A 26,670-nucleotide genomic window follows, 5' to 3' on the forward strand; every position below is an offset into this window, starting at 1 on the left:
CTCGTGTTTGTGCATTAACAATGGAGCTACAGCCTGAGGCAATTAACATAGCTTAGCATTCAGACTTGAAGTAGGGGGCAAACAGCTAGACAAAAATCTAAATGTAAAAACAAGCTGTGGTTTTGATTGTTGATTGTTTGATTTGATCGATCGTGGAGGTGGATTTTGATACCTTTTGTTAACTGTGGACAGAGCCAGGCTAGCTGTTCCCCCGTTTGTAGTCTTTATGCTAAACTAAGCTAAGCTAACCAGCTGCTGGCGCTAGCTTCACATTAACGTACAGACATTGAGAGTGGTATCAGTCTTCTCAGTTCTCAGCAAGAAAGCAAAAAAAAAAAAAAAAAAAAAAAACATATTTCCCAAAAATATTGAACTACTCCTTTAACACCACATTAACACTTAGGACACATGCTTAGGAAGGTTCCAGGCAGCCACTTTCTGACACATTTGATCAAAAATTGATACTAATTAAAGTGAAAATGATGTGATTGAAGTATTGAGTTCAGTTTTAATGTACAGTCGATTTAACTGTAAAACCCGGCTGATAGTCACCTACCATTACATTAAGGTCAGTATTAAAACAGGACTAGATGACTAGATGAGTAAAGCATCAACACTCTGTTGATACTAGGTTGTGTATTTACTTTAGGATCTCCAAATAAGGTGAAACCAAAGATTCTCTCCTTGTTTTCTCTGCTCCATAAATAGGTCATTATGGTCAGAACCAGCCAAACATGTCCAACCTTGGCACTTCAGATTTTTACTCATGGATACCTCAGCCTTATAACACAGGGTCTCAGTTGTCCTATTGATGAACAGTCTGCCAACTGACAACACCACTGTCCTGGCCAAGGTGGCCAAAAAAAAGAAATGTACAGTAAGAATTAAGTAAGAAAAAAGTATGATTTTTTTCTTTCTAAACTTCGTCACAAACTGAATGTGAAAATAAATGTCTGCCTGTTCAATGCGTCTGGGTGTCTTTCACGGCATCTTTCTCACCCACCCAAATCATTTTAGTAAAACCCCTTGTACTGGGACAGCACAAAAATGATTTTAAAGCTACTGCTACACAGAGAGAGATAAAGAGCGTGGTGGTCGCTGTGTTTCTGGTTCCCCGGGAGAACTCATTAAAAGGGGATTTTGGTTCCTCACTGCTGACCCTCCCTCCACTACGAAAGCAGCTGTAGTCGGTTTAACAATACTATTGCTGGCCTCAGCAACAACAACACACACACACACACACACACACACACACACACACACACACACACACACACCACAGAACAGTATATCCCACTGCAGTAGTGTCAACCTCCCAGTATTCATCGATTCTGACACTTCACCAGATCAATAAAACTGGTGCTGCCTCACATTATAATGTGGGATCAGCAAAATGCAGTTTCATTCATTGCCATTACTTTATTTAGGAAATGATTGATCTGTTTTCTACTCAATGACTTCAGTCACTTGTCCAGAGTAACAAAACACTGAAACATACTAGATGTTTGATGGTGCCGGTGAGACACGGCTGGTTGGTTTTAGATCCCGAAACACTTCAATCCTCCAAACCTTTGTTGTTGAAAAAGTGATTTCACAACCGGGTTTATTACCCCTTGCGAGCCATGTTTTCTGACAAAGTGCATTGAAACCAGATGCAGCACCAGCGCAGAGTTTGGGGAGAGGCAAGGGTAGATGTGAGGGGGATGATTCTCATTGGCTGCAGACTAAAGAGATCTAACCATCAGAACAAGCAGAGCCTGATCTGCATCTGTCATGCATTATGAGAAGGAGTGCAAAAGGTGCTCTGGCTTACATAGAGAGAGAAAGAGAGAGAAAGAGAGAGAGAGAGAGAGAGAGAGAGAGAGAGAGAGAGAGAGAGAGAGAGAGAGAGAGAGAGAGAGAGAGAGAGAGAGAGGGGGGTTGAGAGTTCAGAAACATCACAGCCATACAGAGACAGAGGGTCTAAGGCAGAGGAGTGGTGGTTATGTTAAGACAGAATCTCACATCTCTTATGTAGTTGATTTCAGGAATGGAAACAGTCTTGTGCTGTTAAAGAGCACAGTGGGTTGAAAAATTAATGTAAACACATAATGGAAAATAACAAGACTGATGACTGACTCTTAACCACTATTACAAATAGTGATATGTTGGGTTTACTTGGATCATTTGAGGTTAGATTTGTGCCTCCATGCTGAGAGAGGGAAATGGTTACAAAGTGCTTCTTAAGCCTCTCTGCATTCAGTTTGATGCAAATCAATCATTAAATAAAAAGCCCTCGGGTAAAAACAAAAAACTGTATGCAAACCTAAACATTTTTGGTCCATGTGGCAAATATGTGGAGTAAAATGTTTAAATTCACAGATAGAGTTAGAAATGTCTAAAATCTTTAATTACAGCTCCCCCATCTGGTCATTGAAAATAAATTACATGAGGGCATTACTTGTTGTATTGTTTAGTTTAATTTTCACTGTCACTGTTGTTGTTGTTATTTCATTTTTTTTATATTTGAAATGCATATGTAAATGACAAGGATTTAGCACTTTAGTTTTAAAAAATAATTCTGGTGATGGTTGATATTTTTCTTGTCTTTCTATATCTTTCTAGTTGTCAACAACTATTGAAAAGTGTTACCTATGTATCCAAATCTTTATATCATACTCCTCTGTGCTACAGAGCTCCATTGCTATCCAAAAACTACTAAAAACACATCAATGAGCCGCACTGTTGCAGTGGGTCACGTGTTCCTTCATTAAGATGAACACAAAGTTTATTTTGAGTCAGTCCCACATACATCCCATATCCTGCTGCCATAAATAGTAATATTAATCCACTGCTGAAACTAGTCCCCAACAAAAGCGCTATTTATTCTTGTTTGAATAATGGTTTAGCAGCTGTTTTAGCAAATTACTGAGCCCTATTTAAAAATTAAAAAAATATATTTGTGAGCTGCATTCAAATGGGCCACACATAGACATGGTAGGGAAGTTAGAAAGTAATGAGGGACAGACCTTCACATTAATGGTTTTGGTCTTTTCATGACATTTGTTGATAATAAAGAAAATATAGAATATAGCCAGTCTCATCCTTACAACCAAACATAAACCACAATTAAAAGAATGTAACGCCATGAAGCCGTGTCTTTACATACAAATATGTTAACTGTCATGCGTGTGCTTCACATTTGCACTGTAGGGATTGTTCATGCTTAAGTCACTGAAATCTCTTGTGCCTGGATGAATAAATAATAATAATTCTGTTTCAGTTTAGCATCATAAGTCAAAGTCACGTTTCCTTCAAACACCGTCATGTCACCAGTTCTCTCTGTTCCGCAAGCAGGTGGTGAGAGGGGTATGACTGAGGTGAAGGAATGTGTTTTACCAGTGTTTCTTCAAAATTATATGTTTTCCTTATTTTTCCCTTCAAAGGGGACAAACCTTAGTTGTGATCTAAAACTGACTAACGCCACCCTTAGCTTCCTGAATGGTTGATGCTTGAGGCTTCACACAACTATTCTCACTGCTTGAGGTCACACAAATACCCACATGAGCACACAGATGGATGTATATACAGTAGACAGTCAATGCATTTTAGACATCCACATAATTTGTATTGTAGGCAACACTGGCTTGCCCCCCCACCCCCACTGCTGTCCCTCAATTTAGCTGGACTTTTTCTGTTGTTTCAACACTCAGAGAGTCAATCTGTCAAGTTGGTGGAGGTTTGCCAGCTGCCCACTAAACACAGGCCTGATAGTCTTTTCACAGCCCCGTGGAGCCTGGCTTCCCCTCGCCACTTCAGCCTGCATGTCACTGCCATAAAGAGCAAACATCCATCACCAAGTCCGAAAGAAACGTTGTTAATTTCAAGTTCTGCGGCTGCTGCATCTCTATATATGAGGTGGAGCCTCAGAGCCCAGCCTGCAAACAGCTGTCTTATACCTAATAGTGAATTTCAGCATATAAAAGAGCCCTCTGTTTAAAGAAGCCCTTCAGTAGGGGTAAGGGAGCATAAATACTATCATTTCCCATTGAGCCCTTTAATTACGTAGCTAAAATTGCCATCAAAGTCACATTATCCAAATGGGAAAACCATGACAGAGATGCAGGTTTTCAACCAGCTTTTGAAATTTGGAGGATATGGTTGGGTACAGTGGTGGTTAGTCAGACCAAATCTTATTATAGCTTTAACGTATAGGTGGTTACTAAGTTCAACTGAAAGCACTCTGCAAGCAGCTTCTTGGTTCTACAGCCCTTCCACCAGAATTCATCAAACCTCTAACAGAATCGTCCCACCTAACAAACACACAGACAGGGTAATTATGCATGAGTCTGTCAAGTGTCTTCAGTTTTATTTTTTTTCAAATTTCTGAAATAACGTCTGAATATTTATTTGTCGCAGCCAGAACTTTATTCTTCAGCACAGTCCACTCTCTGTTCAATCTTGCAATGCGGTTCTGTCCTGAGGCAAGTTTTGGTTATTAAATATTCATGGCGCTGAGGGCAGTGACATAATTTAAAAGGACATTTATAAACAATTAAAGTGCTGCAAAAAAAAAAAAAAAGGTTGCAGTGCTCTGAATTCAACCACCTTTTCCCCCACCCTGCTGTGTGCCCTTGCTCACTCAACCATCACAGATGCCCTGACACTGAAATGGGCTGTGAGATGTTTTGGCAGTGAACCAAGCTCTACAGCACCATATATCACAGGATATATTTTACACTCTTAACAGGATGCAGAGGTTAGCGCAACCAATAATCTATAAAGGTCGACTGGCTTTAACCTCCAATAAAAAACATATGACGTGAAAAAAGGTTTGGAGATATTAATATCATAATTTGGTGCCATCATGACTCAGAGGGTCTTTTATACTGTATCAGGATGGTGCATTTAGAAAATGAGCACTTGTTTATGTGTTTTGCAGACAAGCACTCAGCAGAATCTGACTCTGTTGTCAGCAGCATAGTATAAGGATTGTAGAAAAGTATACACACACACACACACACACACACACACACACACACACACACACACACACATTGATATCAAATGTGTAGGATGAACTTAAGAGCAGGAAGAGGAATCTAATAGCTACAAGTTTAGCATTGCCGATATGTTTCTGCACTGCATTTCCCCGAGGCCAGAGAGAGAATGAACTTCTGATACTACTGCCAGAAAACACAAAACCACATTACATCCATCAAATTTAAAAAAGCTACGATGAGGAACTATGTTTTGGTTTAACCACATATCTTCAAACATTAAACCTAGAAAACACAGAGTAAAGACAAATACTTTTTGCCAAACAAAAAAACAAAATCGCTGCTCAAATGCAAAGCCTGCCTGTCCAGGACACACATTTAGTTTGGGCTTACCTGGAAAACCACAACCTTGCCATCATCAGCCTGCAGGTAGAAAGTCCAGGTGGAGGAGATGAAGCTCTGAGCAGAACTGACGATTTCGTTGCACCAACTGGACACGGCCTCCATCACAGAGGGGGGCTTTGGGCGGAGAGTCATGGCCCTCAGCTGCAGGAGAGAGAGCAGGACACTCTATTACAAGGGAAAACATTGTCTGCATGCGTATGTCCTTCAGTATCCTATGTGTGCACACTTGTATTCTTAGTGGTGATATTAGTATTCAGGCATCTTAAGTCCTGTCGGTCCTTTTAGCTGCATTTACTGTATGTGTGTGTGTGTGTATATGTGTGTGTGTGTGTTGTGTGTGTGTGTGTGTGTGTGTGTGTGTGTGTGTGTGTGTGTGTGTGTGTGCTGCCACTGACTGCAGAGTTGCCTTCCTCACCTTCCTCCTCTTGATCTCAGGTTCAGAGGGTTGGCTGGCACAGCCAGTGCTGCAGGCCTCCTGCTCCAGCAGCTTAATATATGCCTCCTGGCAGGCTAGGGAGATGAAAGAAGACACATAATGGTAAAAAAAAAAAAAAAAAAAGGAAGAGATGAAGACGGAGTTGAGAGTGCAGATAGAGGAGGGAAAAGAGGAAGAGGAATCACAAAATGAGAGTGGGCATGAAGCACAACAGTCAGTCGTGTGGTAGAGAAGAAGAAACAAACAGGTACAGAATGTTTATCTGGGAAGGAAGATAGAGATGCAAGCGAGATGTATCTGCTGGCCCCTACAGAGACGATTCACACTGCATTCGCATTATTGAAACAGGGGGCAACAGGGTATCTGCTGTCTGGGCAGCAACTCGCAGCACTTATTTCCAATACAGCAGTTCAAACAGGACGAAGAGCCGCAAAGACCCAGAAAATATCCCCTGCGTGTGCCAGTTCTCAGGGAAAAGAGAAACGTTTAACAGAGCTGTTGTGTCCGACATTTTGATCTGGGACAGATGAAAATATAATGTAGCTGTTATTTGTTTTTGCTTTGAAAATCTGAAATCTATCTATCTTTTTGATTTCACCTCGAACGATCTTTGGTGCGACATATTCTGTCCGACTTCTATCTAAACATGTCCTGTTGAAAGGATGACTCAAACATTTTAAGATTTTAAGACACCATCCAAGTAACAGTAACAGGAATAAGAAGTTACTGTGCACTGAGTAGATCAAAGTTCAAATTCATGACACTGATTGGGTTCTGTCATTCATTTTTGACTGGGTTTATCAAGGATTAAGGCCTCGGCAGCTTCAACATGTACCTCAGGCCAAGACCACCAAACTCAATGAAACAAACAGTCCCACACACAGATTGACAGAGCGACTCACCTCCCTGACACTCCTCCCTGCTGGTATTGAAGCCGGCGTTGCCATTGACAAACTGGCAGATGGAGTAGAGGCGACAGCCACGGTGACAGGCGTTCATTATGGAGTCCTAGCAGCCAGACAGAGAGAAGAGGGAGGTTGAGGTGCAAAATTAGAGACGCATCCTGCACTCTTGGATAAACTCAAGATAACCCTGTACATAATTATGACAAAGATGGGTTATAGCATCTCTCAATGACATGGTGCAGCTGTTGTATTACAGCCTGTCATAAACAGTTGATAGGGAGCTTTCGATCACGGTTAAGGAAAAGCCAGTGATAACGAGCCAGTTGTATACAGGAGGAAAATGAGGTGGTGAGGGAGAAAGATGCAGCTTACTGTACTTCCTGTCGTCATAATGCCTTCATTCTCACTAAGTAAAGAAACAGCGCCCTCTGGTGACCTCTCTGAGAACAAGCGAGACAAAGACATTCCCTGACCGCGACCATGAACGGTTTATTACAGCCTTGTGCCTGTCATCGTCTTTACTGCTTCTCCCTGTTTGTTCACAGACAGCAGAAAGGGGTGTTTATGCCAAACCACGAGACGGTGCCCTATAGTTTGAAGGCCATTGCTTATTCGACATCTCTATAGTTGCTGTCCAGTATAGTAACCCTAAACTCGATATGCACAAGCCGCTTGTTTTCAATCAGTCTTCAAAGCAACCAGGTGACTGTGATCCGCTTTGCAGCTCTGCTCCTGCTGCCCTGCGGGATGTCTGAACCACACCTGAAGGCAGCAGAGGAGGAGGAGGAGGGGGGAGGAGGAGGAGTAAGAGGAGGAGGAGGAGGAGAAGGATGAAGTAGGGGGAAAAACATCCGACACTGGAAATCTATAGCCAAAGCTCTAAGACTCAGAAACTCACAAAAAAAATAAATAAATAAAAGCCATCATCTGCCGCCCTGCTCCGGTCCAGTGTGGCCTTGTCTGAGCAGGAGGATGCTGTGCAAAACTGTAATAAAGGATCGTTGTTTCAAGGTTCTCAATAGTCTCACTGATGCTCCATAGTCTGCATTACCAACGTCTGGCCTGGTGGATGTGAATTGCGGGTAAAGCGTGATAAAATACTGGCGCAGTTTATTGCAAGTACATGTCGAGATGAGCTTGAATGCAGTTCACTTCTTGGACGAGTCTTTAAGGTGCAGAAGAAAATAAGCTACAACCATTTTTCGGCCTAATGGTGCGCTGTAGCATCCAGGAGGATGCGGCGAAAAATCGGAGCCAGCATGGTGCCTGTCATTACGCACAGATCTAAACACGTTCATTTTGCTTTATTAATTATTTTTTACATTATAGTGGCCGCCTTTCGATGCTGACTGTGTTGTATTAGTCTGTGTTTCGCTGCAGGCGCTGAAATGTCGGACAGCAGGATGTAGCTGTCAGCTCGCTGCTGATAATGCGCTTTCTGCAGAGACAGCCTACGCTAAAGCATACAGGAATAACTTACTTTAGCAGGGCTTTTGTTTTTGATGGTAAGCTGGCATTGTTTTTTGCAGTAATTGATGTCGCCCAGTTGGTTGTCAAAGAGATCCGAGGATGCCGCCACGAGCCCAGCAAGAAGCACCGAGAGCAGGGCCGAGAAGCCACACATCCTGCCGCCGAGCCGGAGCATCTCAAACCCTGGAGAGAGGAGGAGCGGAGAGTCCCTTTGTGGCGGTGCTGCTGCTGCTGCTGCGGATGCTGCTGCTGCTGCCTCCTGAGCCTGGGTCCTGTCTGCTCCGCTGGTCTGCTCCTGCTCGTGGCGTCACGCGCATCATCATCATCATCATCATCATCACGCACACGCTGCCCCCCCACCCCCCTTCATCACACACACACAAACCTGCAGAGCAACCTTCACTGCAGTGCATAATGTAGCAATGGTGACATTCATAAAAATGTAGCAGATAGTGGATAAGAGCCAAGCTGTGGCTGGCAGATGTCCTGCACAGAGCAGATGGGTCATGCGTCCACAATCAATGTCACAATTATCAGGTCAATGCAAAGAGCTGAGGAGCCAAAAACTACGTGTGTGTGTGTGTGTGTGTGTGTGTGTGTGTGTGTGTGTGTGTGTGTGTGTGTGTGTGTGTGTGTGTGTGTGTGTGTGTGTGTGTGTGTGTGAGAACGCAGAGCCAATGGTACATTACTTCAGTGTAAAAAAGACTGGCTGCATTTTGTCATTGTGTCTGTTGTTTATGATGCACTGCCTAAGTCATAGAGAAGAATAAGAATAACTAGAAAATTCCAGGGAAATTTTGAGTGCCAGGGGGGCTACTGCCGGGATGAGTACATGATTTATTTCCAGTGTTCAAAAGTCACCCTGATCATATTCTGGTTTTGAGAAATGTCTTGATATAAAAGACTGATATAAAACAATGTCACATCCATCCATCATGTATTATGTGGGAAATATCTCATATTCTGTGTTGTTTTTTTAAACAAAACTAGAGGCAACATGTCTTCAAACTGGCATTTAAAGGGTTAAAATCCTGAAAACTAATAAACATTTGGTAGGTTTGAGCAGAACTGAAGTGGTTTAAGAGATGTATGCAAAAAAAAGCAGAAAAAAATATTTATATATGATGATTTTATAGCATTTTCTTTGTGTGTCCTTTTTTGGACGCGAGGAACCCCAGAGGGTACAAAATGTGTTACCAGTGTATAATAGACCTGTAACAGTAACTGACATTAGATTTTAAAATATGTCAAAAAAGACACTTTCTTGCAGAAATCCATACCTTGAGCTGTAACACAGCCAAAATGATCAGCAAATCAAAAAAGAAAAGTGAAGAAAATGTCCAAAAAAGGACAGAGGGACCCCTGAGGGTTAATAAATCCCATGAACCGCTATTTAAATTACCACTATTATGTTTTTTTCTGTGCTAAATTTAACATTACTGGGGAGGAGAGCAACGCGACTAGAAGAGACAGCGAGAGAGGGCTAGTAGCTTCTCCTCTCCTCTGTCTCAGCGGAGACCGTCACAACTTCATTCACTCTTTTAACAAAACAAACAAAAAAAGCAACAAAGGAAGCAGTAAATGGACTTACATATTTAAGACCTAACTAAATGTAATTTAAGACCTAACATGCGGCTAATGTAAAGCTAGCGGAGCTTGGAGAGTTGGTTATCTGGTTGCTAGGCGCACGCACGCACGCACGCACACAGATCAGGAGCTCCCGTTGCCATGGCAATGTGAAAATCTGCCCAGAATTTGGCTTCTACATGCTTTCAAACAACTGTAAATTATGAGAAAACCGTGACTTCTTTTCAAAAACCGAAAAGACCTTGACAGACACTGAAGCCAGAAGTTTCTTACAGTCTCTATTTTATTCAGATATTCCTTAAAATGAGTGAGTAAGCTCAGTGCGAAGACAGAGTGAGATTCTTTTGAAAAAAAAAGACGATTACATTAGGTGTCAATGAGAGTGAGACAGGTATTGCTGCCGGACTCATGCTCATAGTTTGAAAAGTTTATATGTTATGTAAAAACAGTTCCTGTCTTTTTGAGAGAGCAGAAGTTTTCCTCCGTTTTATAGTTTGAATCACATTTCTACGTGCAGGTATGAGAGAGCTGGGTGACTCAGAAAAAAGGTGAAATTTTGTAGAAAAAAGGTGGGTTTCTAAAGAAAATTCCAATGCATTCCTAATGCATTATTTATACCCAGTTTTTTGGGAATAACTTTGGGAAAAATTGGAATTTTAACACCAAAAGTCATAGCACCTCTTTGGGGATCAAGACGCACGTTTTGATGTATATATTACCGGGGTTTTCTCAAAGCTGCGGGATGAGTTACGCGCCAAAATTTGGCGGAAGAATAATAAACCCGAAGGAGAATATTAATAGATGCCTCGGAGCTGAGCACCCGTGGCCCTAATCATTACTGTTATCGCTGTATTTTAACACCACCAGATGTAAACATTGCAAGTGTAATACGATGTGCCACTGCTATGTTTGATATGAATAAAGCATGAGATGTACTTACAGTGGAAGAAGAGCCCGGTCTTCAGTCTGTCAGTCAACCTCACTTTGTTAAACAACCTCTGTAATAATTAAGAAGTAAAAGTATTATCAGTAGGCTAATGGTACTTACGTATAGAAGATAAACGCACAGAATGGTCGCTTTCAAAATTATGATTATGATTATTATTATGATTATTATATGAGTGGAACTTCACGTAATCAGCAAGTTAATTTTGTAGCTGGCTGAGGTGCATGGCGCTAACTAATTTAGATACTGCTGGACAAATTTTTAAAAGTTATTCATGTATTTAAAAAAAAAATGTAAATCGTTTATGTTTCATCGTGTATTTATTTGTGTACAATAAAATGGAAAATACTCCTGCACTTTAATATGAAATTATTTCATAATTTAATCTGCCTATCCTCATTTAGTTGTCATATAATTTACATCATCTTTGTTCGACTGCCTGAACCAGCTCACCTGAAGCAGCCAACCACTGGCTCTAAGTGATGAAACCACGAAAAGCACAGAAAGCGTGCGATGTTGTGATGTTTTGTGTTGGATGCGTTTGAGTGTATGTCTGGGTGGGGACAAATTGAGGAGCACTATAATGACTTGTGAGTGTGTGGGAAAACAGAGGAGGAGAGGGAGGAGCAAACAGTGTGAACCTGAGTTTTACTGCTGCAGCAGCAGAGTCTCTCTGCAGTTAAATAGGAAGCAAACCTCGTGCTTCCCTCCAACTGCCTCCAGTTAGTTTGGTCTTCCACTGAGTTTCACTGAAGAGTCACATTTGATCTGAGAACAGCCGCCGGAGAGTGAAGCCGCGCAGTCCCGTCCCCTCCTCCTCCTCCTCAAGTCTCTTTTTCACGTCTTTGGAAAAGTCGGCAGAGAGGAGGGAAAACAGCAGAGAAAGAGCCATGCTTTCCTTCGTGTTTCTGCTCCTGCTTGCTCCGCATGTGTTGTTTTCCTCGACACGTAAGTACCAAACTTGAACTGACAGACACACAGAAACTACTCACTGTAACTTACTTTGTTCCTGTCGCTTCCCGACCGCACGAGACTAGTGCGTCCAGCTGTGAGCTGCTACATGGAGGCTCCAAACCAACAAATCTACTTCCTGTTTTTTTTTTTTTTTGTTTAAATCAATTATTTAACTTTATTAAAATCAGCACAAAGAATGACTCATTTTGTCACAAGTTTCACCTCCCAATAAGTTATTATCAACCCACCATAATAATTATAATGCTAAACACTACAATTATATGTGACCACAAAAATCTACTCACCTTCTTTTAAACAAGATTTTCTCCAGAAGAAGCCAAGTACGTGTCCAATCATATGCAGTATTAGGAGTAGGTGATACAGTTTTTGTGACACAGGTTTTGTGATTTTATATTGCTACACTGGTATATACAGTATGATGATCTCAAAATCAACTGAAAACTGGTTATGGATGAATTAATCAGGTAGGGATTTCTTTTCTTTTTTTTTGTTTGTCTAATCGAGAAGAAATTAAGAAACTTCACCATTATGAGACAAAAATATAAATATAAATACCCAGTATTACGCACAATGATTATATATGGTATGGTAAAACAAATTTATATCATAATCATGTCACTCAACCATTATTTGGAAAACTGTTGAATATTGTGCAAATTATTTGGGAGTTTGATGAGACTTTAACCAACTAACCAACTCATGGCTTTGTGTCAACAAAATGATGAAAAAGCATCTAATTGCAGCCTAATTGTAGCATTTTCCACTAAAATAAATCCAGATGCAGTGACAATACATTTATACTTGTTATACGTGATTGTGTGCCTAACGGTGAATTACACTGAAAACTACACCTATCAGATGTGTAATCTCTTTCTCAAATTAAATCGAAGGCAACTGGACTTGTATTTGTCTGTGGAAGACGTTTCGCCTCTTATCCAAGCGGCTTCATCAGTTCTTATGTATTGGTCTCTCTAGTCCGCACTAGTCTGACCAAGAAAGTGGAGTAGGACCCAGGTATTTAACCTCTACGACGACCTGGACGAATGAGAACTTGCACAGACTATCAGACGTGGTTTTGAAGAAGCTGACAAGATAAATTGAATTAAACAGTGTTCATCGGCGCTGTTGCATGAAGGAAAAGCAAGAAAGATAACAACATTCCAAGTCATCAGCATGTAGAAATTTATTACCATGAGACTGAGGAAATCATCTGCAAGTAGCTTCTTTATGTGTGGTGAATATAACATGTAAAACACATGTACGCTGGTTATCATTCTCATGTATATTTCATACTTCCTGCTCACCACGGCCCAAAGGTCAATCTTCGCTTTTCTTACATATAGATGCAGTTTTTTTGTTTTTTTTTGTCTCTGTGCATTTTTCTTCACATTAAATCCAGTGAGGCTAGAAACAGCATAGTGGCACATGTGTTAGAAAGCTTGTCCGCCGCCCACCTGCAGCACGGTTAATAAAACTCCACACATTAACCCTAATATCTCTGCTAAGAAGGAGCCCAATGGTAACATTCAAACAAACAGCACAGGTTTTCTCATGGGCATCAATCATAAAGGTAAACTTTGCCGTATGGAAAAGCATTCAAGGATTTTACGAACAAACCAGGGTGACCTTTCGGAGGCTCCATAAATCCACTTCATTAGAGGGTCATAAATATGTGCTGCGCTCCTGCTCTGTTGTGGTGCAGTGCTGCTGCTGCTGCTGCTGCTGCTGCTGCTGCTACAACACTCACAAAGCTTGCTTAAGGTTGGCAAGACATTCAGACTCTTAATGATTTCTTCACTGGCAATATGTTCAACTCTTAAATCAGACTGTACAGACCGACAGCCGCGCAGGCCACCTAATACATGATTGTTAATAGTAGAAATTATGTAGATTATAATGTACGCCTGGTAGACACACAGGCACACAGGGAAACAAATTGTACAAAAAAAAAAAAGTAATGGACTTCTGTGCACTGTTAGCATTATATTTGAAATAAAAGAAACGTTTTGGTCGTTGACTTTCATCAGGCATAAAAAACACACAATACAACAGCAGCCACAGGGTGCAAAAAAATAATCAAAAAGTAGGGAAAATAACAATTAAAACTAATTTACATTCAGTGATTAATCAAATAAGTACTAAAACAATTAGTTGAATAAACAGTTAGTTGATCACAGCAAGTGAATTTAAAATGATTTTGATAACTGTTTAGTGATTTTAGTCATTTATGAAATAAAGATGCTAAACATGCTTCTGAAATATTAGCTTTTCTTGGTTTTATATTATTTTAAATTGAATATCTCTGAGTTTTATACTGTTGATTAGACAAAACAAGCATAATTGATACAATAATTAAGTTGTAAAAAAATACAGATTGCCTTAAATATAGAAAAAAAAATTAAGAAACAAGATAAGCGAGGCTCAGATTGGATTGTGTGTGTGTGTGTGTGTGTGTGTGTGTGTGTGTGTGTGTGTGTGTGTGTGTGTGTGTGTGTGCGTGTGTCCATCCCCAGATGTAGCCGTGATCTCCCCACAGGATCCAGTGCTGTGTATCGGTTCCAGCCTGACAGCCACATGCACACTGAGTCCTGAGCTCGGCCTCCATGCCAGCACATTGTACTGGACGCTGAATGGGATGCGTCTGCCCAGCAGCACCTTCAGCGTGGCGTCCTCCGACGTGCTGAGTGTCACCCTTCACAACCTGAATGGCTCCCAGCAGCAGTCTGGAGACAACCTGGTGTGTCACGGAGCAGATGGACACATCCTGGGTGGCTCTTGTCTCTATGTGGGCAGTAAGTGGAGGCTTTCTTTTGTCAGTGCATAGTCAAACAGGGCTGAAGAGGCTGGGTTAGGGCTTTTAGGAGCTGAGGTGTGTTTACATGTTACGATACAGACTGAATGGATTTTTAAAAATATATTTAGCACACTCAGTGTAATAAAGGGGAAAGGTTATTCTGAAACACTAAGCATCACAAAATGTTTCTGCTTTTGATCAACTAGCCGAGAAAACTATTGTAGATTTTGTAAACTAGGGTTGCATCAATGTATCACGACCCCATCAGGATCATTTTGCTGATCAGCTCGTAAAAGCATAATATTCAATCGAAAATTATATTTACAGACAATTTGTAATGTTTGTCATTTAATACAGCTGCCAAATTAACAACATAAAAGTCTTATTCTCATTTTAAAACTATTGATCATATGTTGAGAAATATTCTGAAAATTATTGATACATCTGATTAAAACCTGATTTAAATTCCGCAAGGGACTTAAAATGCCACTAGAGCTAAATGATGTTCAGAAATAATAACGTAAATAATCCAATTTTGAATACAAAGCGGTCATAAAAATAACTGATCCCAAATGAAGATATTATGAAGCCAGCTGTCACAGTTTGTTGTAAATATACAAATGTCAAAAATTGCAGTTTCATAAGCAAACCACTTACTGGTTTTCTTATTTGTTCCAACTTCTTGGCCCAACCAACAACTTGAACGCACTGTATGACTGTAGTTTAGAGAATCTCAAGCCCAAATTATAACTGACTCTTCAACGATACGAAAACATTTCCTATCTGGAGAATTTCCTATATCAATTAAAAAACATTTAAATAGATCAGTATTAGTGTATTTGCCAAACCTTACAAGACTCACAGAGTGTGGGGTATAAACTTTCTTTTCATCTTTGGTTCTGCATCTTTTTTACTCTGTTGTCGGTCCGTAATGCTTTAAAGCCGGTTGTAGAACTAATCAGATTGATGCAGTGAATGCTTCACATGAATGGCTAAGGAATTGGCCTCATGCTGTTTTCTCTCTCTTTGTCTTTTAATTTCAGAATCAAGGTCACACGGTGTCTCTGTTGATATTAAATTAAATAGAATGAAATAGTCCTATTTTTTTGACTTTTATTTACATTTGACTACGTTTAATTTCAATATGCAGACACTAGTTTGTTTTAAAGTCTTGTTCTGCTTCTAAAATGAGGCTTTTCATTCCAACCAGCTCTTTTTTCCAACAGTGCCTCCAGAAAAACCGGTCAATTTAACGTGTTGGTCCCGCAACACGAAGGACCTGAGCTGCAAGTGGAGCCCTGGGGGGCCGGGTGAAACCCACATCCGAACCAAATACACCCTCAAGTACAAATTGAGGTGAGCGCCCCAGACCTGCTGCAGCTCACAGGTGATCACCTCGTCCAACAGCGCTCAGGTAGACTAGCAGTAAATGTATACGGAGTATGTGACACATACCATTTATCATCTGTAACACGTACTACACTCAGAGGCTGCAGTGTGTTGTTTTGCTTGTGTTCTAAGTGTTATAAGTAGTCAGTGTGCCTTTCCTGAGACAAATGTCAGAATTTATTTTGGTCACGGTGTTTGTTGTGTTTCTGTACAGGTGGTATGGGAGAGAGAAGGAGTGTGAAAATTACGGCTCGGGGAAGCAGCGGTACTCCTGCTACATTCCCCGCAACCTCGCCCTCTTCACCCCGTATGAGATTTGGGTGGAGGCAACCAATCAGCTGGGCTCTGCCACCTCTGACATCACCACCCTGGACATCCTGGATGTAGGTGAGTAAGTGACGTCTGTAGTTGCACATCACTGAGGTTGATTAACACAACTCTTTCCTGTCCTTTCCTTTCCTCTACTTCCCTTTCCTTTCCTTTGCTTTCGTTTCCCGCACATCCCTGCTCTTTTCCTGTGCTTTGCTTTTCTTTTTTTTTCTTTTTTCTTTTTGGGTCCTCTCCTCTCCTCTCCACTTCTCTTCTTTTATATTTGTTTGTCTGCAGCTCTCCTGCATATGGCTAACATACGTCTCCAGGGGAGAGGGGATTTATTTTTATGGTTTCTCCTTCCAGCCCGCTGCTGGAACAGCATTATGGGTTCCTGCTGCCACTCGCTAATACAAACTGTTTTAAAAGTTAAAAACAGCAGATGCCTCACAGGTGATGGCCTCACAGGTTTCTCAATGAGAGCTTTAGTTAGTCATGTATGAGCAATAGCAGGCATTCCTTACTATTTCTCCAGCTCTAATAGAACAGCGTAGTCTCATGGCCTCCAGTGAATGCCACATTTTGACCGCAGTGTTTATTGTCCGTGACTGAGCATCCTCTCCCTCCATTCATCCTCACTGCACACTGAGGAACAGATAACTTTGAGGCTAAGAGAGGGTTAGGGGAGGAGGAGGAGGAGGAGGAGCAATGCCATGTGTATGATGCATTGCGCTGCCTCAATAACAGAAACAATGAGCTTGGAGAATATTTGTTCTGGCTTTTGGTTTTCTTCTCCCCCTCGAGCTGAATGCTGTAGAACAAATAAAGTACGTCAGCTGACAAACAGCATCACGCAACAGCGGCGGAGGATGTCTGAAGCAAAAGGTTAGAAACAGGAAACTCTTTTACAAGACATTTAATAAGTTCCTTCCTTTGTCTCCTTCTTTTTTATCTTTTGTCTTTCTCCCCTTCAAAGCTTGCACACTTTATTGCAGTAGGTAAAATGTTTTATTTAATACTGACACAGCACAGCATGCTCTCTACAGGAAGCACAAGCTGACCTGAACCAAAGCCTGCTAGTCAGTCTGCGCAAAAAACAAGTCTCTTTGTCAAGTGAATTTTTAAATATTCAAATGAAGACAGGTAAATCTTCCACTTGCCCGTTGTTCTAATGACACGTTAGGAGCCTCTATGGATACGGTATGAGAATGTGACTTCTGGAGGGTTTTTTTTTTCTTCTTATAATGGTTGGAAAATTCAATCCATTTCTTCAACAAATGCTCTTCCTAAATGATAGCACAAATTTGGGAGTGGAAATTGGAAATTTGGTGCTAAAATCGGATATATAAAATTTCTGAGGCTGTGTTGATCAAGATGAGATCATAGGTGTAAGAGCTTAAAACCTATGGGGTGGCGTGTTTAGCTAGAAGTATCTTATTTATTTAACAATTATTCTCTTATGTACAAATGTGGCATAATTTTGTATATATTTCTATTTGTATTAATTATTTGTATTTCTTTCTCTCACTCAGCTGGCAATTTGTTATTCAATGTATGGATTAGAGGTGTCGTGATATCGGTGTTGACGAATTGATGAAATATTGATATTGTGTTAATAAAACATATACTGTATGATGATATTGTGATGGCAGATGTTCTTTTGTTTATCAGTTCATCTGGTTGTCTTTTCACTATCCATTAAGCATACAGCTATTGTTACAGACTCTCTCCCTACACTTGTATTTGAGTCTAAATCATTTACCAAAAAAGACACAAAACAAGTAATAAACGAAGATAAGATAAGTAAGATGAATTTGACTGATAGCATTGTTATTATTTTTTGATTTTTTTCAAAACATTTTTCAAATTTTCTTTAAATATCGCGATAATATCGTTATCATGAATTCTTTTGGCCACAATAATTGCGTGGTGAAAATCTGATATCTTGTCAACCTAAGTATTGATGTTTCCTTATAATGTATGTGTGTCTGCATAATTTGATTTAGGACTATTCCCCTGCACAAGGTTTGAGAAATCTATGATGTAGGGAAACAATGTGTTTTGTGGGATGTGCACTATTGTTTTGATCATTTGGTAAAGCATATGAAGGCAAAGTATTTTACTGACAAATGTTCCTTTGTATCTTAAAGGGTTACTGGTCAATGTGGAAGCAGCAGTGGCAAAGATATCCTGACTTTTAGTCTGGATACTGGATGCTACACTTCCCATAATGCAACTCAGTAACATCTTTTAGACACTACACCCCACTTTGTAATATAGGGTTGGTGTTGAAAATTCAGACTGACATTTTCTCAGATTTGAAATAGAAATTTCCTGTGACTGCTTGCTGGCTCAGCACTGATTACCGTCACCATGTGATATGATGCTTGTCTGCCCTCAGTGTTTCATCTCTCTCTCTAGAGGTCACTCAGACCTCTTGTAGTGTTGCTGTACATACTGTACATCTGCTGTAAACAAACTCAACGCTTGTCCTTGTCTGTCCAGTGACCACAGACCCTCCTGCCAACGTGCAGGTGAGTCGCGTCGGCGACCTCGACGACCAGCTGACGGTCCGCTGGGCCAGCCCCCCCGAGCTCAAGGACATCCTGTTTCAGGCCAAATATCAGATCCGCTACAGACTGGAGGACAGCACTGAATGGAAGGTGGTGCACACACTGAGGCACTGAAACACAAACAGACCTGCAGACTTAGCCACACACAAACACTCACCTACTGCTATGACTCCTAATGACAACTGATCCAACGAACAATAAACATAAAAGTTGCTCATGCTGCATCTTCAGCTCCTTGTTTGTGCTTTCATCATAAGGCAAATCTCACTCTAGTGTGAAAAACCTTGATTGCCGCTGGTGAAGCCACTTTTATCCAGATTACATTCAAAATGACAGGAAACCAAAATTTAGGGGAAAAAAAGTGATTATAAAATATCCCTTTCATCTGTACCTGCAGGAGATAAAACAATAAAAACTGAGAGAAAAGATGTAGAAAATGTTCAGTTTGAGTTGATTTTGATTCTCTCCTTCGCCTACAGATCCATTATTTTTTTTTCATCCTCTTTGACATTTTCTGCCCTCTCTCAGGTGGTGGACGATGTTGGTAACCAGACATCATGTCGGCTGGCAGGCCTTCAGCCTGGAACCGTCTATTTTGTCCAGGTGAGGTGCAACCCAGTCGGCATCTATGGCTCGAGAAAGGCCGGTATCTGGAGTGACTGGAGTCACCCAACTGCCGCCTCCACTCCCAGCAGTGGTAAGTACTTTACAGAGGATATGACAAAACAAAAAACAACAAAAAAACAAAGCAAAACATTAGTAATTCTTTGTCATACCTTAGTCATCATTGGGATTTGGTGTTTTGGTTGCAGGGCAAGTGTGAATAATTGAAGAAATGTTAATGTAAGTCTGTATAAACAAAAGTGTGTTTGTGCTTTGTGAACAGCCCAGACTCAATCCACTAACTGTTAAAAAAGTGTAATTGTAGTTTTTCCTTTCTTTGGCTGTCTCATGACTTAAATGGCTTTTGAATGCTTCACAAAAATCTGTAATGCCCACAAATCTTGACCATTCTTTCCTTTTCTAATAATCAACCTTTCATTGCCAATTAAAGCCAGAAAAACAATGTGCTTATCCCTGATTCAACATCCTGAACAAGCAGATCTAAACCGCATGTGACCCAAGAGAAACCAAACATCAATAGGCTAGATACCTCGATAGAGATCTCCCAGCATCGGATTAGAAGGAACTGCAAAGGGCCAGGGGGACATTTGATAGATTTTGTCGTCAGCTTCAAAGATTGATCAAGTTAAAAAGCTGGTTTGTCTGTTGAGGCACACACAGGGCCTATAAAGCTTGAGTGGAAGCAGGTTTGGGAGCAGATAATGAGTTACATAGGTTATGTGGTATTTATTCCCAGGAGGGAGGAGGCTGTTATTTGGCTCTGTTGTTTGCCATAAAGAATTGATCGTGGCAGACTTCAGGACATTAAACTGAAAAACGTTTCTGCCCATATGAAACTGTAGTCCAGTATAAGTCTAGTTTTGGAAAATTAAACAACATGACTCATCATAAATGTTCAAAGTGTTGGTGGTCAGAGACATGCAGAATTGTTCTTTATTAAATTACTTCCTCATAATGCACCGGAGCAATATTTTAGCGTTTGTAAACCAATTCTAATTCTGATATTATAAAAATTAAATTTCTATCCCTCTAAAAACATTGAACTCTGGTAGGTTATGACAGGAATTTCTCATTTTTGACATTTTGTTGGCTAAAAAAAATTACTGGATTAATAAAAAAGAGTAAAGAGTCTGCTGTGAGGAAGTGCTAATGTCAGCAAGCTAACATACTCACAATGATAATGCTAACATGCTGATGTTAAGCACGTATGTTTACCATATCCGTGTCCCAGATCCATAATATGCAATTCTATACAGTACTTTATTTTGTCAGATTTTCTAGTGTGAACATACTACATACTCAAAACCTACTTTGAATCATCAACCATCTTAGTTAAGCATGTTAGCATTCTAACATTTGCTAATTAGGACTAAACACAAAGCACAGGTGAGGCTGATGGGAATGTCATTAGTTTTGCAGAGAATTGGTCATAAATCAAAGTGTGGAAATCTGGAAATTTGGCACAAGATTAGAAGTCAGGACATCACCAAAGTTACTGCAGTTAATCTTGTGAATGTGTGAAAGTATTTCAGTTTGGACCAAAGTGGTGGAGAAACTGACAGACAGGCTGATATTGCCCTCCCTACAGCCACGCTGTTAGCATAGCTAAAAACAATTCTGTTATGTTATTTCGCAGGTTAATAAACTCAGAACTGCTTTCCAGAGAGGTCTGGGTACATAAGTAAAAAACACACCGAAAACAACGCAACAATGAGAATTTAAAATGCCCACAACAACAATCACATAGATAGATAGAGTAATTAAAAGGGAAAATGTGAATTACTTGCAGCTCAACAACGTGCATTTATTAAAAGAATGACGTTGTTTGTTTTATTGTATTTTTTATCTTCAGTTGATATATATTTTCTACTTATTTTTGGGTGGTAGTAAATGTTCATATCTGTTGAAAAAGTGCCAAAAAGATGAAACATCACATCTGTACTCTCATTGCCTGGTGAGCAGGCTGTGAGTAATCCTACCACCTTCTACTAACACTTGTCCGAACTATAACCTTGGTGCTATTCCTCCCTCCTCTCTCTTCCTTCCTTTACTTTCTTTGCCTTCCCCTCTTCCTCCTCACCCCCTCCCTCCCTCCCTCCTTTGTTCTCTCAGAGCGTCTGCAGAGCGGCTCGTGTGATCCTAAGCCCGGTGAGCAGAACTCCACCCTGCGGCGGGAACTCAAGCAGTTCTTCGGCTGGGTCCGCAAGCATGCGTACGGCTGCAGCGGCATGTCAATCAAACTATATGATCAATGGCGGGTGTGGCTGCAGAAATCGCACAGAACGCGCAACCAGGTAGGTAAGCAGAATCTCTCTTTTCATTATCTCTGCTGAGCCACTCTGACAGACAAACACACACACACACACACACACACACACACACACACACACACACACACACACACACACACACACACACACACACACACACACACACACACACACACACACACACAGCCACTGCTGCACTGATGTCCCCAGTTGAATTTCTGACCCAGCCTGTGTTATGCCATGTGGTGAGCATTTTTACAAACATAAACAGGACTGGCTCTGTGAAGTTTCAGTCTGTACTTTATGATCAGGTAAAATGTGCGGTTTTGGCTTTACTGGCCCAGAAGTGGGAGCATAAAAGTAGATATGCTCTCAGTCATGCACTCTGATTTTATTACATATTTTAACGATGTAGACGTCTGATCTTCAGCTGATGACCACAACAAAGAGAAATGAACATGTAAATGCAATTAACAGCCCACTGTAATGTGTTCTGTTTGTGTTTTGTTGTCTCTTGGCATTTTCACAAAAATAACTCGGGCCAAATGGCACGCAGAACTCCGGCATCTTCTGTGTGTTTATATGACTTTGTGAAGAGTTCAGATCCTTCAGCCACATCCTCTGCTGCTCAGTCCTTGAACTTACAGAAACCCTCACTCTACCTGACTGAATAAGCTCAGCAGTCTCCGGCGTTTTGGGCTTAATAGGGCACACGCCGTTGCCTGAATAATGTCTTTGTTCTCAAAGCGTGACAGGTTCCCATTGATTACCTTGAGAGAAAGGTAGCAGGGGGCTGGGAATGATGCACAGAGAATAAAAAAAGGAGACGATGCAAAGAAAGACGGGGAGAAAAAGAAGCCAGACAGAGCAGTTATCCTGATGATTATAAATTTCATGGTTTTCCCATTGAATTATCCCAGTATGAATCTTTTGTCTTTTCAGATTCTACAAGACGATAATTCATAGCACCACTGCTCAGCACCACTGTGGTGTTTAATTCAAGAACAGCATCAAGGAACACTGACAGATAACTGGCTCCGAGTGTCCCAGCTGTGCGAGAGGTCCAACGGCCCGGCCGAGGGACACTGCAGTGTTTGGTCATCAGCCTTGAGTTTAAAGGGCCCGGCTGGAAGACAACTGAAGTGAGACAATGCAGCCTTTTTCTGCCATTTCCGCTCGCCAAATCTGTCTTTGCACAAACTCTTACATTTAGGCCCGCAGTAACTGCACTTTTATCCTATATATATAAATACTTATAGTTCATATATGTTTTATTAACTTAATGTAATGTAAGATAAGCAAGTCTTAAATGCTACTTTGAAGTCAAATTGTAATAAAGCATTACTCAAGAAAAAATATTATGTATTTCAGTGACGGTAACATGAGGGGAATAAGTACCAAGTATGGGTATCTATGTTTGCAGGTCAAGAAATGTTTTTTGTAAAACAGTAGTTAACAAACAGTATTATAGTTTTCCAATTCTCCAAACAAATCTGAATGTGAAATTTACATTGTTATGAGGGCTTTAGCCGTTATGACAGTGTATCAATATCTCCACGTGTCACTGTTGGTCAGTCTGTTAGCTATCAGTTCAGTGAGAACTAAATGGATTTGTAAAGTCACAAATGAGCTACTTGAAGCCAGTAATCAAACATTAAAAAAAAATGTGTTTTGTACCATTAGTGTAGTTAAATTTAGATATTTCTAGACTGTAGAATTAGTGATCAGTTATGAATCCCCAATAAACTAAGGCCCCACTATCTGTAAAGTGTACATACTGTTGTGTATCTGAGCAGACGTTGTGATACAATATATTTTTATAACTGTATATTTAAGGAATGTGGATTTTGTCTAAGTTATATACTTTACTTGTGGTAATTAAGTCTGAAAAGTACTGTGTATGAAATCTGTATAAACCAACAGTAAAGAACAGAAAATATCTGGGAAAGTGTTTTTATCATTAAAAATATAATGTATCTATTAAACAAAGATGTATGAGCTTTTAAGTATTATTTAACTTCTTCAGTATTTACATATTTCATCAATTTCATTACAAGAAAGGCATTTTTTCTTTTTTTTTTTGCTGAGGCATGCATTAACACTAACACACACACATACACACACTCATACACACATACACAGCCAGAATGTGAAAAGCCTCCTGGGAGGAATAAAACTGCAGCAGTGAGCAGGGTGGGGCCAGAGGGGGGGATCAATAAGTGCAGCTGAGGAGTCCAAGATGGAAAGTTGCAGCAGGGCCGAGTTGACCCGTCAGCCCTGCTGTCTGGTGATGTGAGGGGGCGGCTGCAGGCCCCCAGGGAGTCACCTGTCAATCACACTCCTCTGAGTCGTACTTAAAGTCCTGCATGATCTCACTCAGAGCCTCTTTGTTCTTGATGATTCTGGACAAGGGAAGAACAAAGACACCACAGTGTTTAATTAGTGTTTTGTGTACATCCATGACTATTTATTTTCCAATAAAATTAAATAAAAGTGGTAACAAAGGATAAACTGTTAAATTGGAGAGACACAGGAAGCAAGTGAGCCCCTGAGCAGTTCCACAGCTGACAGCAGGTTGAAAACGAGTGACTGAATGGGTCAGCGGGGAGCTAACGCAGTAAACACAGGGGTGGTATGAGCTGCTCTTACTCCTGCTTGATCTCCTGAATCTTTTCTTGACAGCCTTCGTCCTCCGGGTGATCCTGGGCCCGCTGCCTGGCCAGCTGCAGCTTGGCTGTCTGTTGAGAAAGCACATCAGATAAGATTTATGCAAACCATTCATCAGCAGAGGATGGAGCAGAGACAGAGGATGAACTCTGAGATAATAGAAGCTTTATAGCATTACTGGCAGAAACGAAGTTGAGTTAATATTATAAAGGAGTGTAAAAGTTTATACAAAAGTGCTACACATCAACGCTGAACACCAGATGTATGAGATGTGGACTGTTCAAGAATGTGGGGAACCACCGAAGTGGTTAACATTTTAACACCAAACTGTCTGTCCGGCCATAATGAGCGTCACAGAAAGACAGCTTTCGTGCAGGTTTCATGTCACAGACTTGAAACAGAACCACTGGAAAAACACTGCAGCATCATTGACTGATTTAACTGAACTCAAATGGTGTTTACTGCCCAGACGGCACATAAAGACATAGAAATTTCCGATCAGAAGCATAATGCACAGTTGTCCTCCATTGGTGGTGTATACTTAAAACCTCTATGTCTGATTGAGCTGCTGGCATAATAACAACAACTGAATGCTTCAGGATGGAGATCAGTTATGAAATGTTTTGCATAAGAATTCTGCCCCCATGTGGTGAACCAGGGGAACTGTATCAAACTACTACTTAGAAAACATTAATTTAAAATAAACATGGAACATCATTAGTTATGGCAGGTAAAGAGGATGTTTGAGACAAATCAGTAAATGGAGGCCTTAGATAACTTTGTAAATGGTTACATTTACATTTAATAATACAGTGAAAAGAATTTAGAACTAAATTTACAAATGAAAAAATACAAATTAATTCAATGAATTCTTCAATACACAGCCTCTTATTGTTTATTTGTTTAAAACAGTTGGATATGTCTGCTGATTATGTCACCTTTACACCTTCACTTCCGGTATATAGGACAAACAGTCTGCAGCAGGTAACATATTAAGTCCACCATACCACAACAAAGGTAATGTAGTGTTAAATTAAAGCAATACTATACTTATTATACATTTTCCTTATTTTGTGCACTGCTGTCTCCTATTCTCTGGTCAGCTTCTGAACCTGATATAAAAACAAACCACACAAAGAGAGTTTCCTACCAGTTCAAGTTTCTGCTTCTCTTTGCTCTGCAGCTTTTCAATGTGCTCAGAGAGGTCTGGCCTTTCAAACTCATGGTGCAGCCTCCCCTTGATCTCGAGCACTTCCTTGGAGATGCCGCAGAAGGCCTGTGTTATCTCATGGACCAGCTGTCTGTAGTGGTCGAAGTCATACTGAGGCCCTGTCCTCAAGTAGGCCTCATGTCCTCTGGAAGGCAGTCATCAGCCAAAGAATAACATCAAAAACAAGAGAAGAAATCTATGAGGCATACAATTCAGATTCCTCTATTTATGTGCTTCTGACTGAAGAGAAATGATCCCAAGAGATACGAGGAAATATGATCGAGAAAGTGTGTGTGCATCCTTGTACACAGTAAATTAGCAGCATGCAAGTTACCATTACTGGATTCAAACTTACTCTTCAAAGAGCTGATACGTCTCTACTCGCTCAGACTGAAGATGATAAAACCTCTGGATTAGGGCTTTAAAGTCTGTAGGGACCTATACAGAAGAAATCACATTAAAGAACATAATCACAAGGGATAATTTATTTTTAATATGAGTGGAATACTAATCCATCAGACTTCTTGTCATGTAAAAATATAAAACATTTTCTGGTTACAGCTTTACATATATGTTTCTGTATATTATCATTAATTCAATATTTTGATTTTTTAGCTTTTAGTAAGAGCATTTTTTAAGATATCTCTCAACTCTCATGATTGGTGTTTTTGCGACCTAAACTGCACAAAACATAACTGGTTCTGATTAGAGTTTGTCAAGGGGAAATAAACATGACTAACATGACTTATTTTCTTTACAATAAGAGGCCAACAGTAACAAATACACAACTATTCCTGGTATCATCAGCAGCCAAGTTACCATGAGCTTAGCCTAGCTTAGCTTAGTTTAGCTTTTAGTTTGGTTTAGCACATTTAAAGTGTCAGTTCTCAGCCTCTGATACATTCAGTTATATGCTGAATAAAAAGTCAAACACTTACCATGATAACCTGTCGGAAAATACTGCGGTTGAGTTAACAGAGTCTATAAAAGTAACATCTTTATATTTTTCATGTGCGAACGTTGCTTTCCCCTCTGTGAATCAGCAGTCCGCCCACCCGGAAATGACGCAAGAGCACGGCGCATGTGAGTGGATTTCAAAATAATTTTTATAAAATAACAACCGTAACAGTG

General features: G+C 40.4%; 3 protein-coding genes across 4 annotated transcripts in view; 1 reads left to right on the forward strand and 2 right to left on the reverse strand.

Annotated features, from left to right (window-relative positions):
- tmem59l (transmembrane protein 59-like) overlaps window positions 1-8,490 on the reverse strand; it is a 12,805-nt gene extending 4,315 nt beyond the window's left edge. The window contains exons 1-4 of the mRNA XM_056379605.1: window positions 8,206-8,490; window positions 6,723-6,828; window positions 5,800-5,894; window positions 5,373-5,525 (exon numbers count right to left, since the gene is read on the reverse strand). Of these exons, the coding sequence (XP_056235580.1) occupies window positions 5,373-5,525; window positions 5,800-5,894; window positions 6,723-6,828; window positions 8,206-8,370 (519 nt within the window). The 5' untranslated portion in view covers window positions 8,371-8,490. The remainder of the gene's footprint in view (window positions 1-5,372; window positions 5,526-5,799; window positions 5,895-6,722; window positions 6,829-8,205) is intronic.
- A 2,299-nt stretch (window positions 8,491-10,789) lies between these two features.
- Window positions 10,790-23,759, forward strand: crlf1b (cytokine receptor-like factor 1b). Of its 2 annotated transcripts, none has more exons than XM_056379604.1 (8): window positions 10,790-11,676; window positions 14,217-14,495; window positions 15,724-15,853; window positions 16,101-16,273; window positions 18,701-18,858; window positions 19,297-19,465; window positions 21,505-21,690; window positions 22,605-23,759. In XM_056379604.1, exons 1-8 carry the CDS (start codon window positions 11,619-11,621, stop codon window positions 22,619-22,621), a joined length of 1,170 nt encoding a protein of 389 aa, XP_056235579.1. In that variant the 5' UTR covers window positions 10,790-11,618; the 3' UTR covers window positions 22,622-23,759. The 2 variants fall into 2 exon arrangements, with proteins under 2 accessions (XP_056235579.1, XP_056235578.1); XM_056379603.1 differs by having other exon boundaries at window positions 21,505-21,686.
- On the reverse strand, window positions 21,945-26,607 carry rex1bd (required for excision 1-B domain containing). The gene is made up of 5 exons (XM_056379608.1): window positions 26,478-26,607; window positions 25,895-25,977; window positions 25,480-25,684; window positions 24,312-24,400; window positions 21,945-24,064 (listed from the first exon to the last, which is right to left on the reverse strand). The coding sequence occupies exons 1-5, from the start codon at window positions 26,478-26,480 to the stop codon at window positions 23,992-23,994; spliced, it is 453 nt and encodes a 150-aa protein (XP_056235583.1). The 5' UTR covers window positions 26,481-26,607; the 3' UTR covers window positions 21,945-23,991.
- Window positions 26,608-26,670: the final 63 nt, after the last annotated feature.

This window comes from Seriola aureovittata, chromosome 6 (assembly GCF_021018895.1).
Source record: "Seriola aureovittata isolate HTS-2021-v1 ecotype China chromosome 6, ASM2101889v1, whole genome shotgun sequence".
NCBI lineage: Eukaryota > Metazoa > Chordata > Actinopteri > Carangiformes > Carangidae > Seriola > Seriola aureovittata.